Source organism: Arvicanthis niloticus, chromosome 2 (assembly GCF_011762505.2).
Source record: "Arvicanthis niloticus isolate mArvNil1 chromosome 2, mArvNil1.pat.X, whole genome shotgun sequence".
Classification (NCBI taxonomy): domain Eukaryota; kingdom Metazoa; phylum Chordata; class Mammalia; order Rodentia; family Muridae; genus Arvicanthis; species Arvicanthis niloticus.
Window position 1 is genome coordinate 107,595,424 of NC_047659.1, and position 27,419 is coordinate 107,622,842.

Consider the following 27,419-nt stretch of genomic DNA (forward strand, 5'->3'; position numbering starts at 1 on the left):
TCAATCAGATTTCCCTGTGCTTCCGGTGAGATAAGACTATTACATTGGGTGGGGACCCTCCCTAATCCTCCCAGACAAGGGAGTGAAACTTCACACCATTGTTTTAATCACCTTATCAGAATATGCCCAATTTTAGCAGCTAACAAGCCTGATAAATTGTATGTTTTCTTTGCCATGCTAGCCTGGCCCCTCCCTCTCCAAAAACATTCCCTTCCCGATAATATGAGGGTTTCCTTCTATTCAGCCGGAGAGTGCTCAAACAGCTTATATCAAAGCTGTGGGTTCCATCCTTAATATCACAAAGTAAGGGGAACAAGAGTTTCAGAGCTGGATGCAAAGTCACTCACTTATATCACAATTCTGGCCCATCCAGCCAGGAAGGCAATCACAGTAGTAGCTGGCAATCAGATTCTTACAGGATCTGGCATTTACACAAGGTTTGGCCTCACACTCATTTGCATCTGAAAAGAAGCAAGGATGAACAGTGACAAATGGGGGGCTGCCCCCACCCCACTGCTGTTCCCTTGAAATGAAAACACCATAGAGCTGGTCTGAAATACGAGACATTTTAACAAGCTAGCTAAATAAGAAATAGGAGGTGTCCTCTATTTGGAGCGTTGGAGCCCTCTCCCCAGCCTTTATCCAACAAGGGTGCTAATTGATAACTTTCCTCTGGGCTGCTGGCTAACAAACAGCAAGTCACCAGGCACTCCTGTGCCAAATCCAGCACAATCCAGTTGCTGGGATTTAAATGTGGCAAAAAGAATGCAGACAGCTCCTTCCTTGAGAGGTCATCCCTATTTGGAACCCAGCTGAACACTCCTCGGACAATTGACTTGGTTCAAGGAATCCCAGGGCTTTCCCACAGGATCTAAAAACCCTAGGCCATTTGCATGCAAGGTATTTCTCCCAGGCCCATTAGACCCTGATAATAAATGACTTTGTATGATGGAATACAGATACACACATTGCTGGCCACGTGCTCATCTCTCCTCACAGCTTTGATGAGCACAGCCCAAGCTTGGCTAGAATCACAAGAGTTTCCTTACCTAGCTGACAAGTCTTGCCAGTCCACTGGGGTGGGCACACACACTTGAATCCATTCACTAGATCCTGGCAGGTGCCCCCATGGGAGCAGTTATTTGGAGAACAGTCATCGATGTCTGTCCAATGAGAACAAGAGAGGGGCTGCAATTTAATTTCATTTGATCCACATGGCAATTAGATAATGCAACAAACACTCTCCACAAGAAGAGTCTTCACCTAGGAACCGACCAGACACCTGCTACAAATCTAAGAGAAGCCACAACAAGGGAGGAAGGTGATGAAAGGACCCAAGCCTTTATTTTAGCTTTAAATCCCTCACTGCCCTAGTTCAGTTAATCCGTCCCTAAGCATCAAGGGGAAAAAAAAAAAGATAGCCAGAGACACACAGGGCATCAACTCAGTGGTGACAAGGGACATTCATATCTGCTTAATCTTTACTTTTAAAAGAACTCTTTGCTTCATGGTTCAGAGATTGCACGCTAACAGGAGGCATGGAAAAGTAATCCTTTTTTTTTTTTTACAACATGGAAAAATCTTATGCCTTGTGATTTCCTTCTAAGATTTCCCCAAAAATCACATACACAGAGGGTGCCTGAGCCCCCCCGCCAGAGATGTCATTCATTTATAATGTGTGCCATGCTCTCTCCACAAATTTGCTCACCAAGACTGTATGACAATCCTCCCAAATGGGAGCGGCTCCTGCCCTGGCTACAGAAGGCTCGGGAAAGGTTGAAAGGCCTGCTGGGTTCCATTAATCACAGCAAATGCAGAGGCACCTACAACCTCCAGAACACAGTCTTAACCACTGCTCCTAAGGTGTCAAACACAGTGGTTTCTCAGGCTTCACTAACCCTCAAAATTTCAGGAACTCGTTAAAGACCACAGACTGCCTAATTCTGGAGAATATCATGTATGACCAGAGCTCTTCACTGAAAAGTACCCCAATAATACGGCCAGGCCTCAAAGCTAAGTTGCAGCTCAGGACAACATTCAGTAGTTGATCTAATTTCCTCTCCCACAGGATTGGAGGAGACAGCTCCAAAACACACATGCAAGGGAATCAGATTCCATCAACCACAGATACATCACCAGCCACCTTAGTGGACAGGAAAGAGATTCTAGGAAATCATACAAGTGCTACTAGACCACCCACTAAACCGTTGAACACACCCACCCCTCTGTCACCAAGATAAATATATTGGACCAGCCCAGGTTTCCCCCACCAACCCTTTTTCAACAACAATAACCTTCCAGAACAGACATATGTCAAAACCTCGGCTGACTTACTTGTGGAACATGTGGGTCCAGTCCAGCCTGGAGAACACTCACACTCAAAGCCCGAGGAGGTCTCCTTGCAGCTCCCTCTGTTATGGCAGGGATCCGAGAGGCAAGCATGCTCAGCTGAATAAATGAGAAAGGGCAGTCAGCAAGGTGGTAAAACACATACCTTACCCCCTTCCCTCCAAGGCCCAGTCCCCTGCCTTGGCTACTAGCTTAAGCAGATTACAAACCAACAACAAGGAAAGCAAGCTTGTGATGTAACACTGCTGTGGTGTGGCACAAAAGGGAAGACACTTTTTCAAACTAAGCTGGCTTGAGGCAGATTTCAATACCTTTTAGAACTGACTTTTCATTTAAAAGCCTGAAACTTCCCTCAGTTGTCAGCATTGTCTCAAAACATTGGGATTTCATAGGTTCACAGAAGGGCTGGGATAACAAGTCTTAACTTTGAAGCTGTTTCCTTCTTTTTTTCACAAGTGGGTTCAGTGTATTTATACACACACACACACACACACAAATCTACCATGTTTCTCCATGAATATTATTAAGGCCATATCAAAATAATGCCATCTTCAGCAATTTTAAATAGGATAACCTAGCTTCTATTCGTCAGCTGTCTGGCTCTGTCCTGCATCTTCTTCACTGAGTCACTGAATTGGGATACACATCAATCCTTAGGCCCTCTGGTGATCATCCACTGTGATCTTAAGCTGCCACTCTCCAGCTCCAAATCTTAAAGTGTTTTGAGAATTTCCTACAGTATATTTTTGATCATATTCACCCCTCCCCTAAAATCCTACCACATCCAACATGCCCTTCCTACCCACCCAATTTTGTGTCTAAAAAAAAAAAAGATAAAAAAGGATGAATAAAACAAACAGAAAAAGGACTTGGTTTTTAAACTGAATGTACAGAATAAAAAGGCAAAGAGCCCTCCCGCCTCCAAGCTTGGGCTACTTACCAATTTCACAGTTGGGTCCTGAGTAGCCCTCGGGGCAGGAACACTGGTATTTGTCAGGACCAGTATTGCTGCATGTACCCCGGTTGAGACAGGGCTGATGTGTCCCACAGTAATTCAGATCTAAAAAACAAACAAAACAAAACAAAACAAAACAATAAAAACACACACAAAAAACAGTTAGGAATAAACCTGCTAACTGGTCCCAGTTCTAAGCCATACCAGTTTTAAAAATATGGCTCACCGCCAAATAAACCAACCAACTCACAATATTAAAGGCAAATTCAAACACACTCCTAATAAGAGCCCCTGGAAAAACTTAAAACAGGGCCAGGGGGGTAGCTACAGATGAGCAATAACATCTTAAAGGTCCTGGGTTTAGCCCCAGCAACTCCAAAAACCAAAAGTGGTTATTAGTGTTTGTGATGGTTTGTATATAGTTTGTATATGCCTGGCCCAGAGAGTGGTACTATAAGAAGGTGTGGCCCTGTTGGAGGAGGTGTGTCACTGTGGGTGTGGGCTTTAAGACCCTCATTCTAGCTGAGTGGAAACCAGTATTCTGCTAGCAGCTTTCAGATGAAGATGTAGAAATCTCAGCTTCTCCTGCACCATGCCCACCTGGATGCTTTCATGCTCCCACCTTGGTGATAATGGACTGAACCTCTGAACCTGTAAGCCAGCCACAATTAAATGTTGTCCTTATAAGAGTTGCCTTGGTCATGGTGTCTGTTCACAGCAGTAAAACCCTAAGACTGTATTGTTCTATCCCATAATCTCAGTTCCAGCCCATCAAGCCCTCAGGCCACCCCCAAGGCTCCACAATGGTCATACCTTTGTCACAGAGCTGTCCACCCCAGTTGGTCTCACAGAGGCACTGCCAGGGTTCATTGCAGGTGCCATGGACACATCCCGGGTGCGGGATGCACTTATCGCAGTACAGGCCCTGCCAACCATATTGGCACCTGCAGACAAACAGCATACCCTTCCCTTAGCCTTCCAAACAGCCCAGGATGTACACAATTACAACAATACATTTCTGTTTTTTTAATCCCTGAAAGGACAGGATGACAGACTTTTCAAACTTTCACAGGGTTCTATGAGAGTAACAGCCCAAACTGTGTCCTCTCAGCATACCATGACAAAAGAAGAGCTATCTGGGGAGCAGCCAACATGGGGTGCTCTGCACAAAGCCATTCTCTTCTCTGGCTCCCACCAATGAAACCAAGGGGTGGGGATTGGAATAAATCAATCCTAGGTCTTCATCAGGATAGACCATACAAGGGAAGGAGCCTCTGGCGACACCAGCTGTGCAGCTCTGCAACAATACACATGAAGCCCCAGTCCACTGAGTGCACAGAATTCAGGGCCACAGGGTGCCAGGACAGCACCTCCCTGGCTTTGTAGACTCAAGTGGGAAGGAGACCGACCTTCTTATGGAGACCTGAATCTCTAAACCCATCTCTGTAGGAAGGAGAGGGGAATGGCAACCCTGGGAACCAATTCATATATAATTTATGACCCATTACCCCAGCCAGGCATGCTGATTTATAGTTATTTCTCACTTTAGAAAAAAAAAAAAGTGGGGGGAGGTGGTGGGGAGAAGGGGGTCAAGCTTGGTTTATCTAGTTTTGAGGGAGCTGAGTTTCCTTTCTAAGAGTTCAAGACTTCTTTTGAGGTCAGATGGAATGTCTGATGCCCAAAGAAAACCACAAACATGAACCTTCACCTGGGGTGGGACACGGCCAGGTCTCAAACCACTCTCCCTCCAAGTTTCAAGCCCTCTGCAACTTGAATCTCCCTCTCAAAAATCAAGCTTTCACAAAGGGGCCTCAGAAAGACAGGGACCAGCCACCGGCATGCTAATAAAAAAAATGAAGATGGAGCAGATGCAGAGCAGGCAGAATCAGCCTAGAGCAGGACCAAGGGCAATGCAGCATCAGATCCAACTCCCTGTAAGCTTCTCAGCTGTGACTCTGGGGAAGGAAAAAAAAAAAACAAAAAACAAAAAACAAAAAAAAAACCCAACTTTGCTCCCCACCCCCAACCCCCCAACCAGAAGGAAGGGCTTTCAGTTCCAGAGAGCTGGAGGCAAAGGAGCAAATCCTGGTCATGGGAAAATTATAGAAATCTAGCTATTAGCTAATCACCCAGGCTGAGAAGCCACTGAACCCTTGAGAATCCGGACTACTTCCTAACTTCTCAAAACAGCCATCTACACCCAAACACCGACAACCACTAGAATGTGGGGCTTAAAGTTAATCAGACACAGGATTCTGGCAACTCTAAACTAGATCACCAGTTTAAATGACAAGTGATTATTTAAAAGACAGATCTAAGAGCAGAGTATGCCACTCGGTGGGAACCATTCTTTTCAGAAGCAGACACCCAAGTCGGGGGTGGGGGTGGGGTGGGGGGTGGGAAGCCATTCTGTCAGATCAATATTCTTAGAAGACATGAGGCAACTGATGGGGCCACAATACTCTGTCCTCTTCGGTGTCCCAAGTGAAGGATCACTACACTTCTTCAGTTTGCCTAATAAAACCAAGCCGGACAGCTGAGGACCCAACCAACCTCCTAATTAATGAAGGCTCAGTGCCCAAGCATAAAAAAGCCAACCATAGGAGGCCATGGATGACTTCAAACAAAAACAAATAAAAATACTGACCCTAACAGAGGCATCTACCACGTTATCCCAGTGTAATGATAGATGATTAGCATCCCCATGAGAAGCTGACTTTCCTGAGATGATGATTCATAATTAAGTTTGATATTATTGTCAGGCTGGCACTAAACCAGCCTATACACCCAGGAAGGGGCAACCCAAGTCTACCTGAGAACAACAAAATCAGTGAAATTTTCTCCTGTGAGTTGAGTCAACAGAAAACAAAAAAACAAAACAAAACAAAACAAGCCTCATGTAATACATAACCCAAAAGACAACTTACAGGTAACTTGCCATGCAACTATTTCAGGAGCAGGACTCAACCTGAACTTCCTTAGCTGGAAGGTTCTGTTTTGATTTTCTTTCAAGGCAGAGAGAAGGAACTGGGCTGGGAGACTATGCAAATGGCGTGTGGGAAAGTTGCACCTTAAGTAAATAAGAGCACTGGTGCATGTCTGGGCAGGGAGTGGGAGGTGAGACTTCGAAAGAGAAAGGGCTCAATTCTGGAAACAAAGCCTGTTGTTCAGGCTGGGAGGGCCCTCCCCTGCCCAGCAGGGTGTTTATTCTGATGACAGTAGCACACATCTCAGTTGGCCTCACTGATGCTATCGGAGCAGGGAGCAGGTTCCAAGGCTCGAGAATAACTATCCCTCTTATGCTCTTACTTTCTCCAGAAGAGCCTTAATTAGCAGAGTCATTGAAGGTACGTTGCTCCTCCAGCTCTGACAAAGATGCTGGTAGATGCCACAGTCAGCTGCGACCAGGCATGTACTTTAGTTGGGCAAATCCTGTTCAGGCTTCCTGGAAATCAACTTACAAAAAGCAGGAAGAAACAATTCCAGGACAACCTGTTCTTAGTTTACTCCCAGCTGTCTTGAATCTCTTCTGCGTCAAGTTAGGCGTGGGGTTAAGAGTCATTAAGGTTAAACCTATGGGTGCCAGGTTAAAGCAGTAGCCTGAGTGTTTGCTGAGGGAGAAATCACTGAGCAAAGCTGTCAAATGCAGATTCCTAGGCCCAACCAAGGCCTGGGAAGTCAGTGTCAGCTGTGGGCACCAGGAACCTGCCCTTCTAATAATTCTCTGTTGATTCTACAGTTTGGGGGCAGCAGCACTCCTGGGGGCCCACCACAGACCCTCAAAATAAAAAAAAAAAAACTTTTTTTTTCCTAGTAAGAGCACCAGGCACCTCCTTCTATGGGTTTGTGCCTTTAGACCGTTTCAAAACTGTCTTTGGCTCAAGTCAGGGCAGCCTTTCAGAACAAAGGTGACAGGACTTGAAGGGGGGTCCACTTAGTGTCTCATCGAATTTGCTAATTCTTAAAGGCTTGGGGGAGAATAAAGCCTGAGAGACCAGTCAAAAATGCCACAGACACCAAAGGTATTTCCTGAAACAAGTCTTTTCCAAATTGGCATAATGTACATTTCAAAAATCCCCCAAAACCGGCATCGGAAGGGGAAACAGGCTGGGTAGGTTTCCGTTTGGTTTCAGCATTGTCTCTGGACCATAAAGAACAGACTTCAAAGGCCAGCAGCAAAGTCTACATTCATCAGGCTCAGCCGAGCAGATTCCAGCACAGCCATTAACCTCCAGCAACAGCTCCCGCCTGCAAAGGGGCCTGGAGCTTGTACTAATCCCATTCTAAAGAATGCTGGACTTGTGCCTATTGATGGGAAAAGTGGGGGAGGGTGCCAGAGGAAAAGGCAGGGTGGAGGAGGAGACAAGGGGAAACAAAGCTTCATCCCGGTCCAGTCCATTAGCACTTAAGGAAGATTACAAATAGGTCTTACCAATTTACAGAACAGTTAATACATGAAGATGCCAGCTATGCCCATTAAGGATTTTGGTTTGGGGTTTTGACCTCCACAACCCCAGCACCAATGAAGAAGGGTGCATTCCACCAAACAGCTGGCATGATTCAATAAGCCTTCCATGTGCCTGTTTTGTTTTGTGTTTTCCCCTATTTTTTTCATCCTCCAAAGAAAATAAAGAGGCACATTCACAATGAAGTCAGTTTTTTTTCTGTTTTGCATCAGAGAGAGAGAGATAGACAGAGAGAGAGAGAGAGAGAGAGAGAGAGAGAGAGAGAGAGAGAGAGAGAGATTACTGAAGTTCAATTAGTTGACCATTTACCTGCAATCACCTGGGAGTTTGCAAGAGCCATGCTTGGGACTGCAGCCCTGTCGGCATATAGCTGGAGAAAAACAACAAAGTTGCATCAGCACTGCCTATGCCTTAAGGGTCACTTTCATGTGAATGGGCTAGTACATAAAATTGGGGGTCCAAATAAATCCAGGTTCAAACTCCAAGGCCATGTTAGTAGATTGTCAAATCACAATACTGTTTGGGGACAAACGATTAAGGAGTCCCTCAACATGTTTATTCCTCAAGCCCTGTCAGGGCCTAGTTCCCCCTCATCAAAAGAAAAGAAAACATTCATTCGCCTTCCCTTCCCCAACATTGTCCCAGCACAAAATTTTCAGGTGAGCCTCCCACTAAATCCCTGGTTTCAACAATCCCACGGAGCTAAAAAACCAAGCAAGCTAATCTTGTGGACAAGCAACCTCACAAAGCAATTCTATACTCGCTCACAGAAAGAAAGAAATCAAGTGGACACTTAAAGAACACGGACATTAGGAGACTTAAGTAATTGCTAGTGAAATTTAAAATATTGAGCAATTCCTTCTGTCATCAATTCCAGAAGTGCCATCTTTTAAACAAATTACTGTCACCAGATACCAAAAGAGAAGAATACTGGCTAAGACACCAAATATCCTCTCATGTCTCATCCCTCACAATTTAAAGCTAAACAAAGGAGTTTGTCTAATGATTTTGCAAGACCAGCAAGGTAGATATGTCTGTGAGGGAATTACCATCTGTTGGGCTAATATGTCCAACTCTATTGCTAGGAATTAGAACTACTTAATTCTAGTATCAGGGCAAAAGACAGTAAAGGACTCTAAAGGTAACCACCTACCCCCCTAAGCCCCACCCCCTTGAATGCCACAAAGATGCCCAGTGAAACTTGCTGCAGTGGCACTCTAGCTCAGGGGCAGTCATTTCCCATAGCACTGTCTGTTCCAACATCACTGGCCTGGCCTGTTTCCGTTTAGCATCAGGCTCTTCTCAGAAGCAGTCTAAAGAAGAAACTTGGTAACAGGAGGACGGAAGGAATGGGGAGGCAGATGAGGCCTAAGGAGGAACTGAGCAAGGATGTGGTCTCAGCTGGGGTCTGACTTCAGTATGATCCCAGGGGAACCTCCAGAGTGTGAATCTTATTCCACAGTGTTAAAGCAAAAGGGCTGGCCTTCGTAACATCCCCATCCCCTGTGTCAGTCACTCACTAACTGCTCTCTGCAGGGATGGGGCAGAGAGTGGCTCCTGCTTGGCCAAGGACAACTCCCTGGAGAAGGAGCAGCTGCGAGCTGTTAGCAGCCAACACTCACAGCAGCTGGGGGATGGGGACACCAGCTGGTAACAGAACTCCGGACAGGGCACTAGCAGAATGGGCTACAAACAGCATCTTCGTGCTTCATTCTAAGATAATGATAATGGCAGTATCCCACTCTGCCACCTGACTGCTGTCAAGGGTGAGAACCTGGCACCCCAAACGACAGTCCATCCAGTTGCATGCATGCCTACCTTTGTTACACTCAGGACCCATCCAGCCTTCCATGCAGGTTTTGTTGCCATTCTGGTCACAGGCATAATGTCCAAAGAAGTCATCTCTGGGCCGACAGAACTTATTGCAGCCAAAGCCATAGTAGTGGTCATCACAGGTCACCCGGATCTGATACTCGAAGTGGGCAATCCCCGTGTTTTGTTTCAGTGTCTGCCATTGCCGGCTGGGGTTTATCATGCCAGAGTGAGAAGCCTTTTCAATTATGCTATCAGGTTCTGGGAGGTGGGGGTAAAAAAAAAAAAAAATCTCGTTAACATTCACATCAGCATCTTCTGATCTGACCATTTTGGCTACTTTCAAACACACAAGTACAAAAAAATCAAACTGTTGTGGAAAATAAAGCAACAAGAGCTGTACCGTCTTCTTTGTATGACAATTTACCATTCAAACTTGTTGCCAGGTGCCATAAATGCACCTCTTTCCTGATCTATAGGTATTCAAGACATTGAAGTTAGCCTCTTACAGGGCTGGAGAGATGACTCAGCAGTTAAGAGCACTGACTGCTCTTCCAGAGTTCTTGAGTTCAGTTCCCAGCAACCACATGGTGGCTCACAACCATCTGTAATGGGATCTGGTGCCCTCTTCTGGCATGTCTGAAGACATTTACACTGTACTCAGATAAAAAAGAAAGTCTTTAAAATATATATATATATATGTATATATATATATATATATATATATATATATATATATTTAAAAATGCCTTTTGCTATTGAAAGCTACAGCAAGCATATTAAATGCATTCACCCGTGAATGTTGGCCAGCAGCAAGAAATATCCTAAGATATATGTTTGTGTGCACTGAATCTGCACACAAACCATGCACTCCACCCCATCCACAGGTGACCCACAAGTGCCTGCCAGCAAAACCTGAGGGTCCTCAGCATCAGGAGCTGCATCTGCATGAGTGCCACAGCTCATTTTCTCATCTCTACACACCACGTACACACAGCGTCTCCTGTTTTAGCTGACCTTTAGTGACAGTGTTTGTTCCTGAGATCAGTGTCCTTTGCCAACTTTTCTAACGTATTGCTGCCCACACTAATTTTCAAAAACTCCTAAATGTTATAGAAAAGCTGCTCCTTAGGAGATTTTGCTCTTTTAAGAAATTTTACTATTCAGACAAGGATAGTGATTTTTTTTTTAATTTTTTTTTTTTTTATGTTTTAAATTTTTACATTTCACTTGCAAGTTTTGCTTAGAAAAGCTCTATTTCGAAATTCTTCGCTGAGAGCCAAGGGGTGGATTGCAATATGTGAAAAACAAACACAACCACTAATGAACTCGTTTAAGCTGGCATTCCAACAGCAACAACAGAAACATAATGCAGTTCACTCTTCTCATCGGTCTAAGCTGGCAGAGGTGAGTAAATTCATCTCAGCCTGCAGACAGGTAGGTTGAGGCATTGTGTTTGTTTGTGTCTGTTTTAAGTCAGGTACCTTAAAGATGCCCGAGAGGCAAAGCAAATGTCTAGAGCCCAAGCAGTTCTCAGACACAGCATGACCCGGCCCCTACCCTGAGGTCACCTACAAGCTAGTCTAAGAGACAGGTACTAAAATAGCTTTCAACCCCAGGAGCAAGGAGTACAGGAGGATGTGAACAGACAGGGCTCTAAGTCAGCACTCAGTCTGGTGCTGTGTTTGTTTTCTTAAACCTGCCAGTCATCACCTTGTCAAATTCAAGGCCACCTTGGAGAGGCAACTTAGGACCTACTTGCAAATGTCTTTGTGATTCCTGCACACCCACACCACTGTTTTTCTAGGCCTTGAGCCTGTGCTCCTTGACAAAGCTAGACAAGCCAGCCTTACAGGTGACCAGGAGAACAGCTCCTGGGTGGCTCTATGCACAACCAACACAGGCCAGCCAGTCTGGACCACGTTGGGAAGGGCAAACCTTGCACAAACCCACGTACTTGCAGCCTGACGTCTAGTAACATGTAGAACCACATGCAGGTAACACTGTACTCAAGTTTTAGCAAATATACACAGACCAAAGAACGGCACAAATGCCTCTCCATTAACTGCCTGTTTGCTTTGCTGGTTCAGTTGAGAAGTGTAGTGGCTACTACAGTGTAGCTCTCAGAGCCTAATGAAGGAATTATTAAACACAGTAACCATGTTGCAAAGATGTCTTAACAAACGATTCTGTATAGTCCAGTGCGCTTTCTACCTAACTTTCAGGAAATGCTGTGAAGACAACTTCAGAATCCACGGCAGATGGGTGGCTAACAAAGCCATGAAAATAACTTTACGCCAACTGAGGCAAGAGGCTACAGAATATGTAGCAGGCTTTTACACTGGGTTACAGAGCCTGAGTTTACTGTGTGATGATTCTACACTGCCACCTGACTCAGCTCTCCCATTAACTTAGGTCACTAAGTACAGGAGGCAGCTCACCTGGGGTAGCTCCAGTCTCAGGACTGGAAAAGAATATTAGCACATTTCCTTGTAAATTTCACTAATATAACGATGCATCATGAAACATACACACAGCCTTCTATACCCAGAAGGAAGGAAGGAAGTGTATACTGTATGGAAAACTTGGTCTCAAGGACTCCTGGTTAGGCTTGCCCATCCATCAGTTAAATGTTACAATATACTAAAATCATTTGCTCAGGTGGAAAAAGAGAAACTTGGATCTCTAAAGATGCTGTAGTCCTGAGCCATATTGGGAACAACTGGAAGACTGAGGCTGGCGGCCAGCCTTGGAACTTCAGAAGCACCTGAGCTTAATCTGCTCTAGACTATACTTGAGTTTTTTGCAAATATACATAGACCAAAGAATGGCAAGAAAAACCTTCATTGGGGATAATTACAGAGCTGATGTGAAAAGGAATTCTGACCCAAACTTGGGGATCTGCCTATAAGTTACTTGCAAAGCCAGGATATTTGCAACTTGATGAGCTACCAAAGAACAGCCCACACTACTGGGCTCCTTGGCATCCTGTGATGCTTTGTAAGGGCAGAGGGTAAAGAAAACAAGGAGCCAAACATACAAACAGTGCAAACAAAGGTCCAGAGACAAGAAAGAAACGTGATACACTCCAGGATACAAATGACTAAAGAATGGCTAGGATACAGACACAGTAGACACCATGTGTTAAGACAAGCCATCAGGAAGACAAGGCATACAAAGATCTGACCCCAAAGCTACAGGAAGCCAGTGAGCTGTTAGCTTTTACCACCTGGATGACCATCAAATGTTATGCTCAAGAAAAAAAATAAGACAACACAAGACTGAAGAAGATATTGAAAGTTGACCGGAGCTATAAGGACAGACCGTGTGGCAGTAACACTAACTTTGAAGGTATAAGCAGGCAGTGAAGTGGACCAGGGCAGCAGCAGTAGACAGCTGGGTTCATGTGGAGAGCAAAAGGTCAAGACTATTCAGAAGCTAGAGGCTGTGTGGATATGGATGCTACATAGAGTACATAGCACTCTTCCAGATGAATGGCTTATGGCACTGGCTGTCCAAATACTGGTGCTTGTCACCCAAAAAGAGCTCCATTAAAGGGGAGTGCTCTTGGACCTCCAATTTGGCTTTGACTCTGAAATTTGTGATACCTTGAAAATATAGATGAAAAATAGTCAACAGGAAAGCAGATAAACCACAAAGCATGAACATCTGTGACTATGTCGCACTTTCAAAAAAGTGAGATCTGAAGGCAAATTGTTCTCATCTCAGTCTGCTTTGTCTCCTGTCCAGAGACCAGTTACCCTTAGGAAGAAACGAGATATCCAGGAGTCCCAAAATGTAGGGATGTCCATTGCCTGGAAATGCAGATAACGATGGAGAGCTGCTGCAGACAGGCTGCAGGTCCCTGGAGGCATAGCCCTGGAGAGTGAGATGATGGAATGACAGACAGCTTAGCAGAGATTCCACAGATGCTGGGTGGGAATCCTCTCATGGCTTCCGTTCCAGCACCAGTGCACTCAGAAGGCCCACTTCTGTCCCCTAAGCATTGCTTTGTTCATTACAATGATAAACGTCCATGCAGAGCTCAGTGTTTGTGGGGAAGAAAAACCGGTATCTATGACCTTGTCTGGCATCAACCATAAGCAAGTCTGGCAAAGTGTCCTACTACCACCTTCAAAGCATAAATGTCTGTCACAATGAGAGAGCTTAGATCCTGGCCTTCCACAAACTGCCTCCCAGGCAAGGCTGCTGTCTAAATAGCTGAATACCAAAGCAAGAAAATAGCCCTAATGACAGGCAGACTGCCTCACACCAGGGCTTGGCAAGGATTTTGTGACCCTAAGAGGCCCAAGGAGCCAGGCATGTTGAACTGCCCATTGAATTTATGTGCAGCTGTCACTATGCCCATGCTGGATACTCAGTACCTTCACCTGTGGTAGAAAAACACAGTGATGTTGACAAGGGAGAAAGGTGTTACTAAAGCGGGGGTGGGGTGGGGTGGGGTGGGGGTGGGGGGAATGGTCAGTAAACAAGACAAGTAGGAGTTGCAAGGCATTTTGGGAGTAGAGGACAAAGGCGAAAAAATTGAATCAACACTCTTTCCTGAACAGATCAAAGAATTTCATAGTGAATCAGATTTTCCAAGCTCTGGTAATAAAAGGGTAACTGTATTTCAGTGTGAGGTAAAACATGTTATGGTACAGTTGACCACATCACGGGAGCACACCTTCACTGCCTCACCTCCCCCCAACCCCCAGCCACTTCTCTGAAGGCCTGAAAAGCAACCTGCCCAGAAAACAGAGCCATCTTTCAAAAGGGACAGGGCAGGTCATGACTGCGGGGGCTCTGAAATTCTGCTTCAATGGGAGGTTTGTGGTGAGCAGTGTGGGAAAATCAGGCTGGCTTGGGGCTCACCTGCCCACCAAGTGAAATTTAAGGTTGGTCTTTAGAGCCCAGCACACCCTTTACAGCTTTATCTTTCTGATGAGAGATTAAATGCTCACTTAAAGTTTAAATGGACTTTTAAAAAGTCACTACTTTGATCCTTTAGCAGTCTACAAGGTTTTAAAGTTGTAAAACCATTAAGATCTCTACCCAAAGATAAACTACGTCCCTTTCTGCAAGGACTGAATAAACTGGGAGTCTATTCTGGCTACTTAATATTTTAGTTGAAAGTTCTAGAAGTTAAGGAATAGACTCCACGGATGGGTTCAGCTTGGGGTGGGGGTGGGGGCACTGGGGACTTTCCTCTGGGCGTCCAAGCACTGCACTTTAAACACACCAGCATTTAAAGAAGAATTCCTGATGAGATACTTACGAATAGTGTCATTACTGGAATCCCATGCTTCCACCAGCAAAGTGTAGGACCTCTGCAAGACAGATAAGCAAAGTTTAGTGATTCAGATACACAGGGGTCAACTAACTCTACGATGCTGATGCTGATGCTGCCTGCAGTCTCTGGCACTCTGGCACCAGGAGCCAAACCAAAATAGAAGGCAGGAAAAAGGCAACAGGGTATTTGAAGCCAGACTAACCTCTTCTTTTCTCTTCAGCACTCTTCACAAGTTGACAAATAACTCCTTTCACCTGGCAGGGCCACACTGGGGCTCATACCAAGCAAGCCAAGGCAGCCAAAGTCCTGATCAGAAACTAGTACCTCTCTATAATGGGAACATGTAGCATATAGGTTTCCCAAAACTTTTCAGTCCCTAGTCCTAGTGCATGAGAAAAAAACCCACACAAAGAATTTATCCCAAGCCAACCTACTCAGGTATTTGTACTGAGAGAGAACTGCTAAGGTTACGCTTTGGGCCCTGGTGGGGCATTCCCCAGGGAGGCCCCCTTTTCCTTTTCAGAACCCCTTTGAAAGCCCTGTCTGTGTGAGACCATCCCAGCTCCCACAAGTATCAGGTGACTCTAGGAAAAAGGAGGGGTAAGGCTCAAAGACTTAAGACAAAGGCAGCAACCTAGCTTCGATGGTGGGGTGGGTTGTGCCTGTCGGTGGGAGAAAGCACAAAGGAGAAGGCACTGCACACCCATGGGTTATGTTTATTGATGAATGTATCTGTCAATAAGATCTAACATTCCTGGAATAATCAGTTCAGTAACTAAACAATTCCCTGGAGGCTGGCAAGATGCCAGTTATCCTACTGAAGCTTTTTTTTTTTTTTTTTTTAATCTTCTAAGCGTGTCTCTGAATCCCATCCCCACTTCCCCAAGACCCAAGCCATCAGCAAATTTCCACTTTTACTCCAATTTTCACTTACAACGGACACTGAGGTGAATCTCGATAAGCCTATCTGGGGGCTGGAGAAACAGAGCTAGAACAGGTTTGGGTTTGTGCAGCATGGCTCTGCCACTGGTACCAACCCCTGCAATGCTTCTGTTACTCAGAGTACCACAATGCCACCAGAAAACACCGCTGCCAGGGGAAGAGATGGCACCGATAGGGTGAAGGCATGGGAGAAAAGCAGGAGGTTTCATTCATAAATCAAGGCAAGCTCACTCCTCTCTCAGTGACACAGCAGGTCTGCTCTGACGACAAAAATATCTTGTGATAGGCCCCTGCTTTGGAATTCGGCCGAAATATGTTTCATACTTCCAGCAGGATTCCATTTCGTTCACTGATAACTGTGGGAAAATGCTCACAAAGCAAGCAAAACCGGGCAAGCCAGGACACATGCCCCGCGCTCTCCTGTTAGTGGTTGTAGGTCCAAATACATTGTTATTGTCGTTAATATTTTATTAGTGAAAGTTACACCTTATTTACAGCCTCTTTAAGTTTCCTAGGACTTCCTACAAATTATAGGACTCTTCCCGAAGAGCAGCAAGAAATTATATTTCTCTACTGGTTCACGGTGAGAGCCAAGTCGAAATGAGGCCAGATGTGTGGCTGGTTCTGTATAATTAAGCCCTTCATTTGTTGGTCACGTTGAGGCCCACATCCTTCAACAATATCGCTGTAATTAATCCTCAGATTGAATCATTGATACCGAGAGTTTTGACAGACTTGCACAAGCACTAAATACACATAATACCCACAAACGCCATGGCAAAGAAAGGTGCCTTGGAACCAGCTGGCACAGCACTATGAACTCAGCTTCACAGTCAAGGCAGAAGGCATCCTTAGACCTTGCACAAGAACTTGTAAGATCAAGCCATCTGCCAGGTTCATCTTGGACTCAAAAGTTGCTGACCAACACTACTCCAGCTGGAGGGAAAAAAAATGTTCCACAGCCCCATGGGCTGGCAGTATGATCTCCTAATCAAGTGTCTTCCTTTTCAGGGTTGAAGGTGGGCTAGACTAAGCCTTGCAGAGACAACAGTCAAGCCTGGACTTTGTTTTCTCTTGAGAGCATGCATTCGAGTTCCAGGTTTCCTGGGGCATGGGTGCCCTGCCTTCAGAGAAAGGATTCCCTCCAAGGCTTCTATTAAGAGGCATTCTTCCCTCCCACTCCATCCCCACACTATAGATCAACAATCAAGATAATTTGGCAATGATTATTAGTTGCTAGGGAGCTTTAATTTTTCCCAGGCCCACGCTTGACCTCTGTACATCCCCAACTATATGTCCGGACACTGAGATTTTATACTATGTGTACCTCATGCCACCCAAGCAGATAGATACCCAGCCACACAACACCCACATGTGAATGGCTGCTACAAATCCCATCCTCAGCAGAGGCCAAGTCCCCAGTCCTAAGGCAGTTTATAAAGGGGCTTCGAAAGGCAAGTTTTGCTTCATCTTAACTTTACACCCAAAAGCAAACAGCAAGCAAATCCTGAGTTCTGCTGTGGTTCAAACAATAAAAGAAACTTTGACGAGTTGCCCAGATTTCATATTTTGTCCAGGAGTCTTCCCAGAGTAGTATTCTGGGGTGGGAGTGGGGAGACCAAAACAAGAGGCAAGATAGTTACCAGATCTTCCATCTGGATTTGCAAGTGAGTCACTACCCTGTCCCAGCATGAGGCTCAAGGACATCTGGCAGCAAGGCAGCTGACTTCCATTCTTGTGAAGCATCAAAAAGTACTGGTCAGCTTTCAGAACTGCCTTTTGGGAGATTTCCATACAGTTTTACCTACAGAAGGTCTTGGTATCAAAGCCTTCAAGGCATACCACAGTCACCAGGCCACCTTACCGAGGCTGGGCCACCAGGCACCTCCCTCCTATTCTCCACACTTGAGCTGCTGGTCTAGGGTTCATTCTTTGTCCTGCCCCACTCTATGGAGGTTACCTTGGCACTGGGCAAAGCAGTAAGCACTTAATTGCCACATTAAGAAGGGGGGGATGTAAGAAACAAAGGTGACTATGTTGGCAGCTGAGAGCTTCCTTTTCCTGGCAACAGTGGTAGCCAAACCAAGTCCTAAGAAGCGGCTGCCTCCCCTCCTGCCAAGCTGACGGACACAAACAAACCGCCATCCAAATGGCACGCGTGAGGAGTCCAAAACCCCAGACCGCTGCGACAGGCAGGCCCGCCAGAGGCATGCACATCCTGGGAATGCCCTGAGTGCCAACACAGCCATTGTACGCAGCCTGCTGGCCCTAGGTCTGTCAGGGGCCCTGCATGCACTCTGCTGACTCAACTGTTGCTTCCTGTCACTTGTCCTGTATTAGCAGTATTTCTGGAGAGGCCCCATTCTTCTCTGTAATCCTCACTTCAGTTATTCCGGCCAACTCTATTGTCCTGCCTGCGTCTGGGTGGCCAGAGTATAAAATATTCTAGTCACAAAACATGTGAAACAAAAAAAGAGTTCAGAGAGTCCATGTGTGGGCACACACAATTCCTGTCTTTTAGGGTTTGGGCAAGGTGAGGGGTGAAAAAAAAGACCACTCCCCTAGTGCATGCAAGCTGAGGCTCCAGTCATAGAAAGCAACCACTTTTTTTTTCTTCAGGGTTTGACATGTCAATAGAGTGTGATCTGGCTACAAAGAGTGATTTTCTCATCAAAGCCCACCTCAAAGACCCACCAAGGGGCCCCAGAGCTCATATCCAGATTGGAGGCTCTCAATGTGAGGCCCCTAACCCCTTTCCCATCATTACCCTTACCTGTTTGAAAGGCATCCCACTGATAATTAAATGCACCAGTTACAAAAGGGTGGTGAGGTTAACAGATAGAATACCACGGAGCCAGCCAAGCACAACCGTCCAGTTCACACAGAGCAAGCCCGAACAAGAAGCCTTTCTACTTATTTACCAAAAGAGCATAAAAACTGGGCTGAGCTGGTAGAGGACTCAGCTTGATTATTTACATGCCCCCTTTAACCACTAGGAGCCACCCTGGGAATGTCTTCCCTGTCCGTGTGCTGCTCCAATGAGAGATGTTACTGACACTATGAATAAGGACCAAGGGGCTGCTGTGGGCCAAGCAGTAACCTAGCAACAGCAGCTTTCTGAGCCCAAGACTCACCTCCCTCCCCATCCTGTCAGAGTCTTCACTTTCATGTCCCAGATAGGTCTTCCAGCCCTTGGAAGAAAAGTTTATTTTCTTCTAATTATTGTTAAAGTATATTTACAGGCTGGAGCCTAATGTCACTTCTGAACAGTTTGAATCCTAGAACCTTGGGGTAGGTAGGGGTATGTCTCTAAAACTACCAAGAAGAATTGTGGAATAGTTGTCACTATGGATCATCAAGCTGGCAGTATGCACATCCACAGATCACGCATCCTTGCATAAATAATCTACATGAGTAATCTAGAAAGCCTGACACTGGAACCAAGTTAGGCCTTCCCTCAACAGGATCATGGCTACTCTGATCTGGCTCCCCGTGTCCCTGTTTTCACATGTGAAGTAAAGACTCCTTATGGCCTTGGCCTTGTTTTTTCACAAAGAGCCTTTCCCTCCATGGTAAATTTCCCACATGCCCTCTGTACAAAGTGTCCTGAAAGTACCAGTGCTTGTGAAGAAGTTCGGCAGCATTCAGATTGTCAGCTGACTAGGAAGTTATGCCCCTACTACACTGCCGTTACCTCTGCTTCTGACCAGTTCAGCTTCCAACAGCCCTGAGCCGAAACTTCACTATTCCTGACAAATGTTCCAAGTCCCTCCAGAACTATGGTTGTGGAGCTGGTGGGTCGCAGATTCTTAGAAGTACTGGACCTTTGAGCAAGTTGCTAAGCAACAAGAAAAGGAGGAAGAAAACACAAAGAGGTCTATACCTGCAGGAGAAGGAAAACTATTAGAAACCAAGAAAGTCTAGGTCATAGCTATTCCACAGTGCTTACAAGCCACTCTGCCTCCACGCTTCCTCAAAAGCCCAGTAGAGCAACTTAAACATGTGGGCCAAATTTCTTACAACAACAACAGATATTCTCTCCATACAAAGAACATCTCTTGTACTAAGCACTTACACAAGGGCACTGTCTGCACACATGCTAAGCTCATAGGTGAGGTACAGAAAAAAGCTAACTTAAAGAGGGCCTTATTCTTGTCTTCCATGTGTACACACACACATCTAGAGGAAAGATGGCAGACAGTATAATCATACCCAAGGAATGGCAATTTAGATTCTGCGATTAACCACCTGATGGCAACTTGACTCTAACTCCTGTTATTTAGTTACTGAGGTTGTAAGTGCGACAAGGACTCAAGCTGGCATCCTCTTGCGCTAAGTTAGTCAAGTTTCATTGGCTTTTCCTAAAATAATTAAAGTTGCTCTTAGCAAGACTCTGAATGGGGTCAATGGTATTTAAAGATAAAGCCAGACACTCTTGTTGTTTTACCCCAAGTCATTACAATTTAGGGCCACCAATGCAGCCATATGACTGAGGTTTTCAAAAACAGAAGTAATTACACTAATACATTTTTAATGAGCAAGCACTACTGGGATTTTGAGCTAATTTGGGGAGGTGCAAATTAACCATTTCAGTGATTTATTAATGGTTATTCCCAAACCATTTCTTGTTAAGCCCAATTACCTGTCATAACTATGCTCTTATCACCTACTATCCAAAGTGGAGAATAATAAATGAAGCTAGTGGCTGGAAGTTGAGCTCCCTTGAAGCATGGATGACAACCCAATCAGAAGCCACTGGCACAACGCTAAAAGATTGGGGCCAGAGCAGTTGGTACTCAAGTGGGATGTAGCCCAAGGGGGATATAACCGACCATGATACTGATAGGGCAGGGAGGTCCACTTCAGAGTGTCTCACATGCTGGGATGTAGATTGTGTTTCTGATCCTACCAAATCATTTCCTTCTCTTCCTCTCTAGACTACCACAAACAGGGGCCATACTATCAAACAAAAGATGACCTTCTTCACCGAACTAGCTTTGCCAACCACAGTGTTTCCCTTCCCCTTAAGCCATTTAGGAGGACTTAGCCCAATTGACAACTGTGCCTGCTTAGGGGTTGGCAGCTTATGTGACTATGAGACCAAGGTAGGCCTGGGCTTTTGTTGGCCTTTTAAATTATGTCCTACTCTGGAACCCCATCATCTCTGCACCAATTCCACTGTAACTTATCCAAGAAGGAGGAGAAGAAAAATAAGTTTGTGGTGCTTGACTTCAACCCCTGGACCTTTAAGAATGCTAGGCAAATACTGCTTCAAAGAGTTACACTCCCCACCCCCGCCCCCAGCCCGTTTTAAAGACCAGCCTCTCTACTCCTGTTAATTACTAAAGCGAATGAAGCTGTGTTACCCACTAACACTTGTGAAGCTTAAGGCTTTCATTGAAGCTAAGACTCACCCTGGAGCCATTCTTGGAAGTTACAGACAGCAGCGGTTCTCTAACCACACTGAGGAAAATAAACTAAAACAATACACACACCCAAACTTCAGTTTCTCTTGGGAAGTAAAGCTTGTGTTTCACAGGAGGCCTGTTTGGGGGCGGCAGTGTGGAGACTCGTTTAGGAGTGATCCATGTACTTGGCCCAGCTTCAGAAAGAACCACATTCTCAGTGCTGACCCAGTGGGTCTCCCTCTTTCTAGAAAAGCCGAGTCTATTTCATGGTTGGTGACCCGTGGGGCCTGAAGGCACTGGAGAGTAAAAGCCCAGCACTGGTGGCAACCTTCCATCTGCTAACACCATTTCAGCTCCTTGTCAGTGAGGAACTCTCTCTTTCAGGTGTCAAAAGCAGACAGCCACACTTCTGGGTCACTTTTCCCTGGCTACTCCGCGGAGCAAGCCTGTCTGTTTTCATCCAAGCCATCCTCCCTCTGACCCCTCTCTCCAAAATAAACCTCAGCCAGGCCTGCCGTTTTTTCCACATCACTAATAAGATTCCTTTTATGGTCTTGTGAAAAGCTCGAGGGGCTCGGACTGATACTAAGGAGGGTGGAACCACCTGCAGGCCCCTTCCTCCCGAAACTCCAAACACAGCTCAAGGGCAGCCAGCATTCACCCTAAGCTCGGACCCAGCCAGATTTAGAGGTGGCCAACCTCTTTAGCTTAAAGTTCTCCCTAATAGGGGATTAACAAACAAGACAAACATTCTTTGTAAAAGTGAAATCCCACAACACACACAACCCTCAGATCTGAAGAGATTTCACCTACAGTGGCAGTCCCCTGCCAAAATAAGACCCTTTAATAGCATGTTTTCGATAACTGTCTTATCGCACCCACAGCAAAGGCCAACTCCTGTAAATGCCGACTTTAAGAGCCAGCTCAGCTTCACACACAGGCAGAGCCAGACAGGCTTCTCTCTCCCGCCCCTCTTCAGAGTTTCAAATCACAGCCCAAACCCGCGGGTAGGAGGCAGCAGAGCGCACCCCATCCGAGCACGTGGCGGAAAGCAATCCTCCGGGGCACAGAGCTCCCCCTCTTACCACCCACCCTCGGAGCTCAAGCTTGGCGGAGCACCAGTCCTGGCAGCGAGTCACGCCTCCTGGACAACGGGCACACCCCCCACCATTTCCCTTTCCTCCCCTTCTGCAATCGCACCCATCTTCCTTCCACCCATTTTGGGATGTTGCAAGGGTTTTGCTGCAGTCTGCCAGCGGCATGCCGCCCTCAAGCAGCTCCGAGGGCCAAGGGGGAGATGAGAGCGCACGCAGTTACACCCGCAAACACTACTTAAAGCCGGCTGCCTCTTCTCAGCCTTACCACGGCGCGGGAAGGGATTGCGGAGGCCGGGTGCCCTCCGGACGAGAGTGTGCGCCCGCCCTTCCCGGGGAAGTTTGCAAACACAGCTGTTCCAGAACTGGGGAACCGCTGGGAACAAGGCAGCCGGGGCTACACCGAGCGGGGGCGGGAGGAAGGGGCCGGCAGGGGGCAGAGGTTCCCAGACTAAAGCCTGGACGCCAGCCGGAGACAACCCCCCTCCTGCAGCCGCCACCCCAGGCTGGGAGAGCACCCCTCCAACACACCAAAATCTCCCCTACAGCCGCGGGAAACCGGCTCCCCCCCACACCCTGCAGGAAGGACACACCCGCCCTCGGGGCGGCTCACGGGAAAGGGGAGGGTGCCAACTTGGACAGCGTTTGCAGGGCAGACTATGCGCAGTCGCCTTCCACGCCACTACGAGTTTTAATTAGTTAAGCAAAGAAATCATCTATAATGACCTCCTGGTCGGGGGAGGGTATTGCAAATACCAAACATAAAATTAGCATCCTTGGGCACTTTCTCCTTCTTCAGAGACCCCATTTCGGTGCGCTAAGCAGACACCACCCAGAATGGAAGACCCGCCCGACTCATCTTGTTCAAGGTCTAGCTATAGTCTGGACTCTCCGACTTGCCACCCCAAAAGCCTCTCAACTTAGTGCCAAGTTTCAAGTGGCATTAAATCCTTCTCAAGGCAATATAGGGCTCGGCGCCGCGTTCGGCTCTGTCCGCGACTGGATCACTCACCGGCCAGGCGAAACTGAAAGGCAGAACGATGCGATTACGGTCGTTGCCCCGGCTGGCCTTGAGATTGAAGGTGTTGCCCCCGATGACAGGCGTAGACCCTGAGCCGAAGCTGCAGGGTCCCCCCGCCGTAACGCGGGACTGATACTCCTTGAGGCACACTTTGAAGTACGTGTCACACTCGTCGCGGGTGCACTTGCGGTCGCCAGGGTTCCGGGCTCCGCCGCAACAGTTACCATTCTGTAGCTCCCCGTTCACATTCTGCATGGACAGGATCTCCAGCTCAAATTGACCCGAGGCCCCGCACACCTGCCAGCGAGGAAGGAAGGTCAGTCAACGCTTGAGAAAGTTTTCTCTCGAGGTGGAGGTGGAGACTCCTTGACACCCCCCCCCCCAAACACACACCCCAAGCTGCCAAAGATCTTCAGTGGCAAGTGAAAATAATTTTGCAAAAAAACTAGGTTCAGGGCTTAACCCGGTTCAGGGGCGTAAAAACCACAAGTGCGGGAAAACTAAGACAAGTGCCCCAAAGGGCCAAGAGAGCGTAATGATCACATTCTGCCCAGCCTGGAGGAGTTTATCTTTCGAGGCCAGGGGCTCCCCTCTAGGGAGCCAGCATTCCCACACCGGGTGCAGCCTCTCGGGTGAAGAGTCAGGGTCAGGGAGCCTTGTACTCAAGGGCTCCGGAGCTGGCACTGGGAGCTACAGCCTCTCGCGTCCAGAACGCCACGAGAGAAGGGAGAAGACCGCGGGGAGCAAGAGCGGGAGAGAGTCTCCTACCTTGGCTCGTAGAGCACAGAGCAGGGCGAGCAGAAGGCTTAGGGGGCGCCCGGGCCGGCCGCGCGTCCGTGGGGACCGCATCGCTGCGCCGCGCGCCGCGGGCACTCCGGACGCAGCCGCCGCTGCTAGCGCTGGTGCTCCCGCCGAGGCTGCCGTCGTCGCTGCCCCCGCGGCCGCCGCGTCCCGGCTCTAATATACTCCGTGGATTGGAGCATGCACGACTGGAAAACAACACTACTTTTCAAAAGCCCTTTCAAGAGCCGCGCGTTCCAGAAGGCAAAGAGCCCGGCCTCCTTTTATTATTCTGATCGCTTCTTTGAGGCGCTCCCCCTTCTTCCACCTCTCGGCTTTCTTTCCTTCTCTCGCGCTCCCCTTCTTTTATTATTATGATTATGCGCAGCCTTTTATTCCCTTTCAGATCAGCTGCATGAAACGCGGGGGAGGGAGGGGAGGAAAAAAAAAAAACTGAGCCTAGCTCGCCGGCCGGCTGCAGGTAACACAATGACGCGTGCCCGCCTGGCTCTCGGAGGGACCCGGAGCGCCGGTCTGGGAGCCGCGACTCCGGCTGGCCACCTCTTCTCAACACGCGGAACAAGGCGCATGCGCGATTGTTAATATTCATAAGGGGCGTGTCGTCTATTGAACACGCCCCTTTCCTCCGGGTTGTTGGGGAGGGGAGGAATTGAGAAGGGGTTGGAGGTTGCGGGACCGACCGGGTGGCATGGCCGCCCGGGAGCCCCCACCCGCTGACCACTGTCCCGGGGAGCCCGGGCCAAGAAAAAAGAACCTAGAAGGAACGTGGAGGAGCCCGTGGCTCTGAGACACCCCAGAGCGCCTCCGCTGGACCGCCCCCTCGGTGCGCGGCCTGGGCTTCGGTGCAAGCCCCAGGTGTAGGCGCCGCGGTACGGCTGGAGCAGTTGGGGCGGGCGGCTTCCGCCTTCGGAGCCGCCTGCGTCAGCTGTGGCTTTCGCCCCGGGGAGGAGGGCCTGCCCGCCGGGAACCCGGGCGGCTCCCAGCGAGCGAGCCCAGAGCTCTGTGCTGGCGGCGACGAGACTGGCGCGCTCGCCGCCGTCTCCTCGCCCCGCAGTGGCGACCTGGGCAGACGCTGCTGGGAACTTTGAAAAACTTTCCCGGAGCCAGACTTGCTGCAAACTCGAGGGAAAGCCTCGGCCGCGCGCCATCCCTTCCCAAATCTCAGTCCGTGGAGCCTCGGAGGGGCTCCCAGCCTCCTTTCCAGACCGCGCCAAAGCAAAGGCGTACGGGAAGCAGGGGGGAGAGGGCGGCGGGCACCCGGGGGCTCAGCCGGGACTTCGGGAAGGACTCGCCGAGAGAGACACTGAGGGCTCCGCCAGCCTCCCGCCCCGGCGCAGTGGCGGGACTGCACCTGTAGGCGGCCTCCGCGCTGCTCTCTGGGTGGCGGGGCGCGGCCTGAAAAGAACCTAACCGCTGTCGTGGGCCACAGTACTTGGCTTCTCCTGGGTGGTGGTGGAAACCGATGCCATCTTCCACCTTGAGGCAGGCCTCGAAATTAGCAGCGACACTCCTGGTCATAATCAAGGTCAAAGGGAACCCAAAGGCTGGCTGAAGCCTCTGCCAGCTCCACTCCAGGCGGGTTTAAAGGGAGCTCTTTAGAAAAAACAGATTTCCATTAAAGGACGAAAAGAGTTTCATGCCTTGCATTGGGCCTGCCTTGAAGACAAGCACTGATTTTCCGAGATTATTTTAGCGCCTCAACCCTTCTAGACATCAAGACATGATGGGTAAAGGGAAAAATAGTTTCCAACATGCTGAACATGACAACAATACGGGTATTTGTGGCTATGTTTAGAGAGTGGCCCAGCATAGATAGTGCCATTTGATGAGGTCCAGAAAGCCAAACAGTACGTTGCTTCAAGGCTACCAAAGATGGTTCAGCTATTTGGACATTTTAACCACCTGAGAAAGGTGATTTCTTAATGGCAATGCATCTCATTCTAACCATTCCCAGAGAACTTAATCCACAATTGGGAAGGAGGGTATATCCAAAATCAGAATGTGTTTGCAACTGGTCACAGAAGCACCTGGTTAATGCAAGCAGCCACCTGGGCATTTCCCAGCGTACCCAGCCCTCCTTTGCCCAATTATCACGAATGCAAAGCATCCCGTTTTCAACATTAATGCAACACAGTTTTCTTTTTTTCCGACTAAAGTTTCCAGAAGCATAATAGTCGTCACTTCTTATTCAACTCCTTACTTTTACTTCCAGTTGCCAAGTTAGAGTGCTCAGTAATGCTTTTTAAGCAAAGGATTGGCGTTGTGAAAAAGCCACATTGCCCGCAAAGGCTTGAGTGGCCTTAGAATCTGTATTTTTGAGGTTCTAAGGCCTAAAGCTGTATTAAAAGCTGTATCCAATAGTCTGTGCCCCACACTAACCCCTAGACGGAGGCTATGGAGCTGAGATTGAGTTCGGAATTTTTGAGCCAGCCAACCTGATTTACATTGGAGGACTACCTGGGATTTATAGTTGTCCAGCTGGTAAAAATCTGGGCTTCATGAAAGCTGAGGTCAGTACCTATCTACCGGTGAGTTTCACTCACTTCATTAACAGGAAAGTTCTGAAGAGTGAAAAGCACCTAATAACATAATAGGAATGTCGAATCACTTAGAAACATCAAACTCACAGCAAATGACACGGAGCCTCTGATCTTTTTTGAGCCTGGGAACCTATATTTGAGGAAGACAGTTGTGGGCTACAGGGGATTCTTTAGAATTTTTTTTTTTTCAATTTGGTGCTCTTCCAGTGAGCTGGGACTCCCCCAAGAAACTAGTCACATTTACTGCAACAGGCCCTGGGTGGAAGTTCTGTCCTTGACTTCCTTCAGCACCTCCCCACAACCTGGAGAATGAGGAACTACTGCTCAAAGAATTTAAATATGGACATGTCCCCTTGCCAAGCCATAGCCTCCTTTTGGGCTTTGCTTTCCAACTATAAATTCATAGTTCAGAAAACATTCCCATGAAAAATAACACTTAGGCATCACCATTGCTCATACCCCAGAGAAACGAGGGTCTCAGGACCAGATATCATCTGCCCTGTTGCACGTGTTTGGATAGCTTCTATACTTTTTAAAAAGATGATGCCTCCATTTCCTTTCTACCAAACATACCCCCACCTTCATTCAATCAGCAACGAACAGCCCTGACTTCCCAGCGGACTTAATAAGAGGTATTCAAGTTATTGTATTGTAAAGCTTTTAATCAACTGAAATTATTTAATCACTGGTAAGAATCAGCTAATCAATATTTATTGAAAAGTACTGGATTGCACGCAG

At 47.5% G+C, this 27,419-nt stretch overlaps 1 protein-coding gene across 2 annotated transcripts in view; it reads right to left on the bottom strand.

The window, feature by feature from the left end:
* Positions 1 to 24,689, bottom strand: part of Jag1 (jagged canonical Notch ligand 1) — a 35,409-nt gene extending 10,720 nt beyond the window's left edge. Inside the window, exons 1-10 of one of the 2 annotated variants that reach the window (XM_034495577.2) lie at positions 24,109 to 24,689; positions 23,332 to 23,637; positions 14,861 to 14,912; positions 9,589 to 9,843; positions 8,080 to 8,140; positions 4,118 to 4,248; positions 3,290 to 3,409; positions 2,335 to 2,448; positions 1,050 to 1,163; positions 348 to 461 (exon numbers count right to left, since the gene is read on the bottom strand). In XM_034495577.2, the coding sequence (XP_034351468.1) occupies positions 348 to 461; positions 1,050 to 1,163; positions 2,335 to 2,448; positions 3,290 to 3,409; positions 4,118 to 4,248; positions 8,080 to 8,140; positions 9,589 to 9,843; positions 14,861 to 14,912; positions 23,332 to 23,637; positions 24,109 to 24,189 (1,348 nt within the window). In that variant the 5' untranslated portion in view covers positions 24,190 to 24,689. Of the gene's footprint in view, positions 1 to 347; positions 462 to 1,049; positions 1,164 to 2,334; positions 2,449 to 3,289; positions 3,410 to 4,117; positions 4,249 to 8,079; positions 8,141 to 9,588; positions 9,844 to 14,860; positions 14,913 to 15,077; positions 15,213 to 23,331; positions 23,638 to 24,108 lie in introns of those variants that run through there. The other variant, XM_076929835.1, reaches the window with a different exon arrangement.
* Between the last annotated feature and the right edge of the window lie 2,730 nt (positions 24,690 to 27,419).